Source organism: Puma concolor, chromosome C1, assembly GCF_028749965.1.
Source record: "Puma concolor isolate L17-30 chromosome C1, mPumCon1.1.hap2, whole genome shotgun sequence".
Lineage (NCBI taxonomy): Eukaryota > Metazoa > Chordata > Mammalia > Carnivora > Felidae > Puma > Puma concolor.
Genome location: NC_141674.1, coordinates 139,767,168 through 139,779,263, shown reverse-complemented (window position 1 = coordinate 139,779,263; position 12,096 = coordinate 139,767,168). Strand labels below are relative to the sequence as shown.

Below are 12,096 nucleotides of genomic sequence, written 5' to 3'. Positions count from 1 at the left end.
AATCAGTAAATAATTTTATGCACATTATACCAAATGTTTCTAAAAAGTAATTTTTTAAAAAGGTAAAAAAGAGAAACTGGAAAATATTTGTGGAGAAGCATTTTTTCTAAAATAGTAATCAGTTTAATTCCACTTAAACTATCATCTGGCCAGGGTTTTTTCCCCTACCCACCTGCATTTTACTTAAATGTAGCTGTTACTTAGGGTTGAGGAAAGGAGGAAGAAGAGGTTCTTTTTAAATTTGATGACAGATGATTCTACTTTAAATTCCAAACTCCTTTTGTTTTGTTTTCCTGATTGTATTTTTAAAACATCACCATGAAAGATAGTGCAAGTTCATGGGACCAACAATTGTGAGGCACAGTCTCTGTTCTGGAATTCACAAGGTACCTGTAATAAACATTCAAACGAGAGTCACACTTCACATGCTAAAAACTTCCTAGCATCTAAAATACATACAAGAGCTGTGCAGGGCATAGACTTCGAATAAAGCCAAACACTGGTTAATCCATCAGTCCTATGGCAGTTGATCATAAAGCATTCCTTACGCGGAGATTTGGGCAAGGTTAAAGAGTGGAAGAGCAGCAGTTCTGATGGGTATCAGAAAGGCAAAATACAAGACAAATCATAAAGAGCACCATACACATGAGGAAAAAAATATTGGAGTCTCAGTTCACCCCAAAACAAAGAAGTCATCGTTTTTCTCATTCTTGGATCTATTTTTCAGTATCCCTAGCTCAAACCTTTTGTAAGCTTGCCCACTCTGCGCTGACTGTAAACCTAACATGAAAATGCCCTGCAAAAGAAAGTTTTAACAAGACTAGGTATCAGGACAGGTAGTCACTGGAACATTCTTATTTTACTGCTTATAAAAAGTGTTTTTCTATTAATATAGTTTTCAAAAGGATACAAGTTTTAAAGTTGGTTAGCTAGAGTTAAGTATAATACCCAGGATTTCTAAAAATGTTTTCTAACATGAAGAGAAAATAACTGATCTTATAAAATTTATCTCAAGTGCTCACATAAGCCAAACATTCATCATAATATTCCTTGTTTTTGTTTTGATTTGTTTTTTTTACTCTTAAAAATAGAATTAAATGTTTAGAACAGGTAGAAATTGGTCTTCAGGAGATTGACAGTTTCCATGTTATGAACATTGTCATTTTCCCATCTTGGTAAGTTTCAAAGTGGAAGTAAAACGAAATCAAGAAATTGAGATGTCAAGTACTTTTTGAAATAAAGAGGTGAAACTCAACATTGAAATGGGAATTCTTAGGAATACAATGAAAACTTGGGTATATATGTGACCCAAGAGCACAAAATTCTGTATGGTGTGTGGCACACAGACAACAATGCTATTACTCTTCTTTCCCTCCCTGCTTAGAGTCTGTTGACCTATGCATTATCTATAAATAATATAATTTATTACTCCCAGAGATTAAGTGCACATTATATGTAAAACGTAGTGTACTGTGTGGTTAAATAGCCATTTGAAGATAATACATTCACAGTGAGCTCCTGATAGTGACATGTAAAAAATTCTTGTATAAAATTAATGTATGGATTTTTAAATGACCTGACAAAAGTACATAGCATAATACTGGCTATTTGTTGGTCAGTAATCTAGAAATTCAGGAAATTAATGTTTTACTTTGGCCTGTATAAATTTGAGGAAGAATCCAATTATATTCTAATGTAATAGTGTTTTTAAAAGCACTTTGGCACCTACCTACCATCAGTTCCATTTTCTTATCAAGGAAACTATTCTAAATATCATAGTTGTGAAAGCAATTTATGGGAAGAGGCTAGGTTATATTACCTATATCAACATCGGTTACCTCTAAATGTCATTGCATATTTTAAGTTTGTAAGTTTAACTTGTTATCCCTGATTTTTTTTTTTTTTTAAAGCAGTAACATCTGAAATCTGTGCTTAAAATTTAAAACCTCTATCCTAGGATAATTCTTCATGTATCACAGACATCAAATATTACTCTGACAAGATGGCACCAAGCAGAAATATAGTGATAAAGTTACAAGTCTCAAAGCAGAGAGTGAGGAATTCTGGGTAATGACACTTCCTGAGGTGATCCTTAAACAGTGATAAAGAATGTCCCACACACTGTTTGGTGAAAAGAAATACACTACAATTTTACATATATAAATAGGAAAAAAATCTATTTTAAAAGAATAAAAATGAAGAGCTTTCCAGTGTCACAGCTCACTTTAAAAAATTTAAATCATGCTTTAAATTTTCAAATATTCCCCAAACACAGCACACCTTAAAAAAAAAAAAAAAATACTTAGGTAAGTATGCAATAATTTGGGAACTGGATAGAAGATGAAGCTTTAAAACATGGGAAGAAGGGGGAAATGACATCATTTTTTCATTTCAAAAAACAGCACTTTTTTTTCCTTAAATTACAAGCTAGCACAAGAAAAGCTAAAACACTGCTTTACAAATGGCCACTTAGTGTTGGCACTAAGCATAGCTTACCTTTTTTTCTTAAATAACACAGTGAATTTGTAATACCTTGTTAGAAAACATGGATCAATTTATTATTCAAATTTCGTTAGTGTTTTCAATTTTTATAATTTAGCAACCGTGGAACTGAGGTATACCTTGTTGAGGGAGGTTAAAGTAATGCTTGGAAGCCTCTTTACTGTACCCCACTTTGATGACTTTGTTTATGTACACAGAACAGCAGCACACTAAACATTCACAAGCTGTGTCATATTGGCATTACAATAGTCATTTATAGAAACACAACAGCAAATGCAATAAAAACAAGTTACCCTTTTTAAAATCTGAAATGAAAAGTTTTTGATTTAAAAAAAAAAATAGCAGTAGTTCATTTAAGGAATTAGTGTCTTCTGACAGACATTAAGAAATCCAATGTCAGTTTTCAAACACTTGATTAGCCAGGTCCAAAAGATCCTTGATTTGGAGAGGGCCATGTTCTTCATGTACACTTTTTCAAAAGTTTCTTTAGAGTCTGCAACTTTTCTTAGTCTCACGTCCTTCACGTCTCTGCTGCAGGCAATGCTGTACGTCTCCCAGAGCCACATTTTCAAATGAGGGTCATCTTGACGTGTCCGGGAGACATCCTACGCATTTCTCACAGAAAATAAACTGTAAGCAGTTTCGTTAGCTTAGCAGCTCCAGTTCAGAGTCCTGTTTCTCAGTGTGTACACATGGTGCAACCATCATAGACTAGATTCTTTGGGAGGAAAGTCAACATTTGTCACCATCGTGACCACTGTTACAATGTCCTCTGTAGTAATGATATTTGTAAGTCTTTGCATCTGAGTAATTCTTTCACCTACACATCCAGCTGATAACCTGGCTTCTGCATCGTGATCCCAACATTCTTCTATCGTTTCACAGAGCATTGCCATTCCCTAAAAAGGAAAAACATACACACAAAATTTGTTTTCTAACAGTAAACAGTAATTTCTAACAGCAAACAGTAATATTTCCAAAAAGAAATTGCTATTTTTGTGAGTCAAAGAAAGTTCAAGATTAGCCAAGTTTGATATTATTTCTCAACATCCACTTATGAATATCTATTATATGCAGGAAACTGAAGGAAAGCATTAAAAAAATCAAACTTCTTAACAATGGAGACTATCACAGCAGGTAATTAGGTATTTTTAATTCAAAAAATCCCTATCCATTGCTTATAAACCAGGTCAATTTGATGCTAACCCTTGAACTGGATTCAAAACTAAGGTGTATTTTTTTAAACCAATTTTTGTTGTTTTCTTAATATCAGCATTTCTGTCTTGTAGTTAAATAGAAAAAAAATATTAGAAAAGCATCCTCGAGATACTCTACCTGATTTTATCGACGTTTCCAGTTATATTTGGACCAAAATAACGAGGGCAATACTGTTCTATTCTGCACCTATCTAAGTCTCTAGTTTTAGAGCATTCTTAACCTGAATATATCCCAATCCCAAATCAAAACATGGAGAGCAGAAAACGGCTTCCCTTTTAAATCTAGCATTAGGTGGTGATCATCAAGGTTACCCCAGTATCCACACGCTCAGTGTCAGGTACTCCTTCCCCCTGGGAAGCTTTCCAAATAGGATACAAACTCGTAGGACCACAGCAATGAGAGCTGCCTTAGGCTCTATGACTTTACCGTCTTCCCTCATAGCTCTAAAATTCTCTTGTTTCCAGAACTCTAGATAGAATATCCTGTATGAATATAACCTCCCCCAGAAAATCCTCCCAGAAGAAAAGTGTGCAGAGATAGAAATCATTCTCTGAAAAGCATTTTACTGGAATTTCAAATGAAAAGCTACCGTATAACTTACAGCATGTTTCTGCCAATAATCTCTTAAAACAGGCCTCTTTTTTTTATGCACAACAACTTCCTGCATATCTTCAAGAGATGGATGCTGGCCAATTTCCTCCTCAAATGGCAACATGTATTCATCTACAGGTCCTGAAATGTAAAGAAAAAAAGTCATTTTAATTCAAATCTTCCTGACTTCCAAACTGGAACAAATTTTCTGAAACATACTCTGTATCACCTTTTCCCAACTGTTAACATGCTATAATGACAGGAGAGAAACAGACTCAACTACTGCCACAGTTTGACCCAAATGCTAATTTAGGAGAAATCAAAAACTCCGTGATTTGGCATGTAAACCTGCTAAGGATTCCTTAAAGGAGCTTTCTTATCTACGGAATGAGGAATGCCAATCTCCATATGTATATAGGACAAAGGGAACTTCCCCATCAATATTTGCAAATCAAGGCTATAATGTCCCTTTAAGGTACTTCTTACAATTCAAATCAGATGGGTAAACAGTGGCGCTTCCATTTCTGACAATTTGGGGCAATGTCTTGTAACAATCTTTACTCTGTGACACACCCTAACCGCCCCTTCCCCCGCCCCCCCGCCCCCCCCACACTCCGCCTGCACAACTATGTACCTGAGAGTCACACCTCTTTGCCCTCAAAAGAGCTGCCAAGAATAGTTTTTAAAAAATCACAAACATACTCTCCAAATAGGGTTCCCAACCAGTCTTCAGAATGTGCCTTCACAGATGATTTATTCAACAAAATAAACAGTTCCTTTTAGGCATACTCAAATAGGAAAATGCAGTTACGAATTAATAATCTTATAAGCACTTATCCTAAATAGGAACTTCACATATGTCATTTACTTACATTTTACCTCTATGCAGTGAAGGGAGCATTACCTCTATTTTACAGATAGGAAAGAAGCTCGGAAAAGTTCATGATTTACACAAGAGCATTCAGTGGTGGAGCTGGAATTTGAATCCACCATTTGATGGAGTCATCTCTGCATGACTCCAAAGTCTGTGCTTTCAATCACTACTACTGACCTGCCCTTGAAGGAAACCAGTCACTGAAGAGCAATTTCCTATATAGACCTAAACCTTGTAACAGATACTCCTGGAGAGAAGAAGGCCAACTAACATCTAACTCCACCCTGTCTATATGGAAGACTCCTCCCTCAATGCCTGGAGGGCCCGTGTCTGCTTGAGTGCTTCCAATGCCTCAGAGTATTGGCATTCTAGAGGGTCTATTCTGCTCCTGCTACAGTCCACAGGTCAGCAGCACTGGCACCAACTAGCTTGTAAGAAATGTAAATAGCAGGCTCCAGCCCAGACCTACTGAGTCAGAACATGAACTTTACCAGGAGTTCAGTACATATTAAAGTCTGAGAGTTGCTGATTTTAAAGTTTACAGCACTCACTTTAGCAGTGTTCACACCATCCCCTCCTGCCCCATTTCAGACTTAGCCTGAATCTAAGTATTTCATAGCACATGCAAAAGCATTTAAGAAGTGTCAGCATCTGCCCTTTTCATTTTTCATAAAAACTTCTCTGATAACCCCTCTACCCGGAAAAAAAGCATTTTTCATTCCTCTAAACTCCCATATCACTCCTTTACATTTCTCAGGTATTATATTCATCCAAAATAACTCCCTGGATATGTACGTACTGAGCATGGAGCTGGACCGTTCACACTTACCTTACTCTAGAGTTAATTGTCCAGGGTATATTTTATCCCTGTAATTAGACTGCACATTACTTAAGGGCAGGGCCTTGTACATCCCCCATAACACCGTATCTAATGGTTTGATTTGGAGTGTTCATATTATTAAAGTTCTTATGAAATATATTTTCCTAGAGTATCTGCCATCCAACCTACTTCTGCTTCTATAAATGCACATAATAAACATACCTCCTCTTCCACTTTGAGCCAACCTACACTGAACGTTCAAGCTTACTCTTCCTTGCATAGAACTTCTAAGCTAGAATTATATCCAAATTGCTTCAAACTTTCTTAGGTCTGGATCAACTCCCATGCCAAACCCCTGATCTTAAAAGAATGAATGGCTGTCCATTCCTGAGCACTCTACCAAGTTCCCCTTAAAAGCACAGTACCCCAGTGGCACCTGGGTGGCTCAGTCGGTTAAGCATCCAACTTTGGCTCAGGTCATGATCTCAGTCTGTGGGTTTGAGCCCCACGTCAGGCTCTGTGCTGACAGCTCAGCACCTGGAGCCTGCTTTGGATTTTGTGTCTCCCCCTCTCTCTGCCTCTTCCCTGCTCCCACTCTGTCTCTCAAAAATGAATAAACGTTTAAAAATAATTAAAAAAAAAACAATGCAGTACCCCAGATCAAATTTCATGTACCAGAGGTAGTCTGTCCTACACTGAGAAACCATTAAAGCACTCGGAAAATATTCTTACAAACACAGGTTAAGTTAGTTTAAGTACTCTACAGTTTCTTCTATGGTCTTTCACAATCTGCAGGAAGTTTTTAGGTAATTATAAATTTAAAAAGATCAAGCTAATTTACATTTGTCAAGATGTTTGCCTTGTATCTGCACAACCAAAAGAAAGTGCTGTAACACAATTGAAGAGAATAGAGGCCTTATGAGAAGAACTAAGGACTAATTTTCTCACACCAGGAATATAGTATGCAAGTTTATAATCAATCAGTGCAAATATTTATAAGACTTGAACAAGGATTTAAATAACAAAAACAAAGAATAGGAATCCTTTAGAATCAGTGTGATAGAGAATGCAGCTGGTGTTCACAATAATGTCTACATCAGCTCAGACTTTCAATGCTTTTAGGAGGCAGAATTTAACCTATGGTATATCCAAAGGCATGCTCAATTCTGTCATGGAGGACAGACTGTAAATTCCATCTGGTTAGGTATATTTTGGGCATCATGGGAGTGATGAACAGACTCAGCTGTGAGTGACTTGGGACGGAAAATCCCCCAGCTCTTCTTCATCCATCTCCTCTTGCCATGAAACTTGACTTTGGAACCTGAGGGCAGGCAGGACCTGCAGGACCTACAAAAGTAGCAGCCCTGTCCCTACATCTGGATCAGAGTTTCAAATCTAGGTTTTACCATGTACCACCTTGAAGCTAAAACTGACAATCTGCTTAATTTCTACTTAAAATTTGAGACTCAAATTGTTCACTGGTAAAACTAAGATAGTAACTACCTCCAAAGTCGTTTTAGGAAATAAGCTAGACATATGTGAAGTGCCCGGCAAAACACCTGGCAATGGTAAAGATCAATACATATCAATCAATACCTTCCCTCTCCAGCCTGCCCTCATCCCCTGCCTCCTGAATTCTCTTTAAGCTACTGGAGACCTGGAGTCTACCTAAAAAAAAATTTTGTACTTTAACATAATACCTTGAGTGTAATCATCCCTTTTCGTACATGTGTAGTAGGCAGTAGGCATATCTTTTTAAAAAATATTTTTTCCCTTACCATCTGCAGCAGTACAGCGAGAAGCCAGTTCCCACAGGACTAATCCCATGGCGTACATATCTATCCTCAAAAATGCATCCCTTTGGAAGTTTATAGCACCCTCTAATACCTCTGGAGCCATATACCTCCGGGTACCAACCTGAAAAAGATGTTGAAAGCAAACAGTACTTATTCATTAACTTTATGAACTAGTATTTTATGATTCTGTAAAGAGAAACAAAACCAAGCATGGTCTGCTATCAGGTAAGGTAACTAAATTATGACCACCAGACTACAGAGTCCAGCAGAATTTTACTCCGTTTCAACTAGTAACAGCCAAGACACTGGAAGTGGGAAGTTTCCATCAGTAGGGATTGCTTTAACAGTACCATGCAGCTCTTAAAAAATGTGGGGGTAAACCTGGACTGATAAGGAAAGATTCCCAAAAACACTGTACAGCAAGGAACAAAACAGTATATATGCTAAGATCCTTTCTGGGCATACTTAATAAATACATCAGCAGACATGCTGGATGTTGGCTTAGAATTTTTCCCCCTTCTGGAAGTAATCACAAAAACACTGGTGGTTTTGTTGGAGACAAGGACAAGAAAAACTACTTTTCAGTTGTCCTTCTGATTCCTGTTTGAAATGTGTCTTTAAAAAAAAATACTCCTTTTTGAGGGTTTCTCTTTCTCTGTTAAAAAAAAAAAACAAACAAAAAAACTAGTATATAACAAAAAGAATTAGCCAAGTAAAGGATGGATAAACTTTCTAAAGTTCTATTTCTATAAAGTCTATAATATTTATTTATTCATGAATTCTGTCTTGGCATTCTTTATTTATATCTGTCCCTAACAATTTGGTATTTCTTAGTAATGTAACTATGGTTACCAAGCTACTATTGCTTGCTTTGGTTGACAGTATTCATATATGAATGCTTAAAAATTTTGTAAGATAGCTGGGTGGATCACAATCTAATTGAGTTTTTGTAGATCTAGGGAGTAGCCCAGATAATGGGTTCCAAAAAGCTCTATCCTTAGGTGACTGATCTCTAGACTAGAAGTTAGATGATTATCTGCAAATACACATATAATTGAAGTGTTTAAAAAAAAAAAAAAAAAAGGAAATAGATCACTAAGACTCCCAAGTTCAGGTTTTTAATTCATTTAATAAGGAGAATGCTTTAGAGAAAGAAAAAAAATAGCAGCTCTGTTTTGCTACTCTGAGTAACTATTTAATTGTACTAGGAGCAAGGATTTCTGAACACCTCCTAAAGATAAATGTATGCCATCCAAAGTAGTTTTCTTATGAAATGACAACTACCTTCAAGCATAAAATGTCCTCTTTTATGAATTAATAAGATAAAAATCTTATTTTTCTCCAGCATTCTTTGCAGTATATAAAATGTACAATAAAGTGTATTTGAAATTTTCTGGTCCATGAAATATAAAGTCAAGGGAATCACTTATGTAATTATTTTTCCTTCTCATGTAAACCAGTTGAGAGGGCAGTAAAAGATATGAATGGGTCCCAAAATTATTTCATAAAAAAAGGAGGGGAGGGTTATGAGATGCCAGAGGATTAAAGTATTTCCCAATTTCAGTTTTATGATAATCACACCATCAGCTCAGACGTTTGTCCCTAGGCCTCCTGCACAATCTCCCATCTCTGTAATCTACTCCACAAGACTGCCTTCGTTCCAAACACATCTGGTGTCAACTTTTCGAGAACTATGACTGCTGACCACTGCTCTAAACCAGATTCTTATATCATTACTCAGTACTGCCAAAATTTGTTATGCGATGATTCTTTAATAACTATTCTTGGAGGTCAATATACTAGGAAAAATGAAAGCTGAGAATTTGATTACCAAATTATTTCCATGATTTGAAAGATGAAGAGATAATCATACCAACTTGGTAAGGAAATGTCACCTTTCAGGTTAAACTGGTCTTCTTAACAAAAAGGTGATCTTTTGGAGTGAAAGCACCTTTACTAACCTTACAGTTTCTGAGGATAAATGTATGGATAATGTTACTTTCCTATTTGGCTCTCTTAAAGATTCCTGTTGTTGACAGCTCTTTGTACAAGATCCTGACTAGACAGGCTCATTGCACAGGGCTTTGTAAGTGCTTTGAACTCTGGAGAGAATTCAGAGAAAAGCTAAGAAGTAATGAAGCACTAAAGACCAAGAACCAAGAAACTATCATTATTGTCTGGAAAAAAAAAACAGATAACAGATACACAGTAGCATGAATAGTGACTGATTATTCTGCCATTCCTCTTAGGATGATGAAGTTAACAAATTAAAACTACTGAGTTAATACTAAGAACTCCCTAAGAATTAGATTTAAATGTGCTGGATTCTAACTTGATTTGTTTTAAAAACAGAATCCCATGACATATGTGTCTAAATTGTTTTATGAACTGATCTAAACCACTGGAGCTCCTAACAGTCTTTCACCACATGAAAATGTCTTCCTCAGCAAATTTAACGTATTACTTTCTTTAAGAGAGTCATTCTGTATTAGATGCTGAAATAATAACCACACAATAATTTTAGAACAATTCAATCCAGATATGCCATTCTAAGAAAATATGGGACAAGATTATTCTTTCTTACAGTTTATAGTTATCATCCTTACCTGTCCATGGGTATCACCAGCAGACTTGCCAGCCTCAAATTTTAACGCCAACCCAAAGTCTGCAATGCAAGCTGTCAGGTTGTTTTTCAACAGCACATTTTTACTTTTGATGTCCCTTGCAAATAAAAAGACAAAGTATTCAAATTAATTTTAAACAAGTTATTTCTTAAAAATTTTCATTGAAATGGAGAAAGGAGTGTATACTATAGAAGTCTGATACACAGAAAAAAGGAGAGGGAGAAAAAGCTTAAGCAAATTCCCCCTATACCATGAAGTACACAAGTAGAGTGACAAACTCATTTTTCATAACATGGACAGTAAGGAACTTTCTCCATGAAGTAGTTTTTTAAAGAGCTGCTATTCTAAAAATACTGTCTAGGTCATTCCTTCCTACCTACCTACCAAACATAAAATTGTTTTTTGAGGTAATAAGAATATTTCAGAGTTTATAGTTGGAGAAATTCCCACTGAAACTGAAATTTAAGAAACCAAACAAAGAATATTCAAACAAAATGAACTGGCCTACTGGTACAGGCCTACATGTTAGAATGGTCCCTTAGCGGTTCTTATATTCATAAGCTTTGTTGTAGAAAAAAGCATCTTTAAGAATATGTAACTCTCTAAGAATGTGTAACAGAAATTTTTCACCATAAACATAAACAGCTCCAGCTAGATCCTGGTGTTCTGAAGAGTAACCATTTTAAAACCATCAGGTATCTTCTTCTACACACTAGCTTCAAGGATTCATCCTAGAGATTACTATACTCTAGCTAAATACATCTATGCCATGAGCAGTGGTTAAATTTATGTGCCCAGACACAGAACGAACAGTGGAACACAGAAGGCAACAGGTACACACCCATGAATGCTATAAAAACCAATCAGTTTTCACCTCAGAAGATTTTTTGGAACCTTACTCCCAATAATCTTTGGGGATGCCAAAGAATGAATTCCCTATAGGCCTAGGTGAGGTAAGCAAAAACCCAGGAAGAGACCGACTATATGCAGGAAGGTGAGAAAAAAGGGGAGCTCTTTCTGAGGTGGAAGTTATTCAAGATTTGCAAAATCAGAAGCTATGCTAGAGTTGAATTAAAAGAAATGCCTCCCAGGAACCCAAAACACCCAACTGTTGGCCCTCAGCTAAGTATCTGTTAAATGAATCGGTTCATAACTACTTTTAAAGCAAATCTTTTTTGTTTCATTGAAGTATAGTGGACATGCAACATTACATTAGCTCCAAGCTTACCACACAGTTATTCAGGAAATCTATACATTCTGCTGTGCTCACCACAGTGCAGCTACCATGTGTCACCTACAACACCACTGACTATATTCCCTATGTTGTACCTTTTAACGCCATGACTTATTCCTTCCATACCTGGAAGCTTCTTGCCCATTCCCCTTTACCCATTTTGCCCATACCCCCCATCTCCCCTCCCCTCTGGCAACCATCAGTTTGTTCTCTGTATTTTTGGGTCTTTTTCCAAAGCAACTATCTTTAAATTGAATACAAGAAGACAAACTGATCCCATGTTTAAAGGAACTAACATTTTCCCTCTTGAAGGTATGACCATCGTTGGGTCCAACTACTATTGCTTCACTGATGAAGGCAATTGACTAAACCCAGTTATCCAAATGATGCCTCCTTCTACCTCAGCTCAGGTAGTGATCACATAGTCATTACAAACA

The 12,096-nt window shown here is 36.4% G+C and overlaps 1 protein-coding gene across 2 annotated transcripts in view; it reads right to left on the bottom strand.

Annotated features, from left to right (window-relative positions):
* Nucleotides 1-1,050: 1,050 nt before the first annotated feature.
* ACVR2A (activin A receptor type 2A) overlaps nt 1,051-12,096 on the bottom strand; it is an 81,325-nt gene continuing 70,279 nt past the window's right edge. For both annotated transcript variants that reach the window (XM_086718533.1, XM_025934748.2), the window contains 4 exons: nt 10,408-10,522; nt 7,784-7,922; nt 4,322-4,452; nt 1,051-3,401 (listed from right to left, as the gene is read on the bottom strand). In XM_086718533.1, coding sequence (XP_086574659.1) covers nt 3,207-3,401; nt 4,322-4,452; nt 7,784-7,922; nt 10,408-10,522 — 580 coding nt within the window. In that variant the 3' untranslated portion in view covers nt 1,051-3,206. The remainder of the gene's footprint in view (nt 3,402-4,321; nt 4,453-7,783; nt 7,923-10,407; nt 10,523-12,096) is intronic.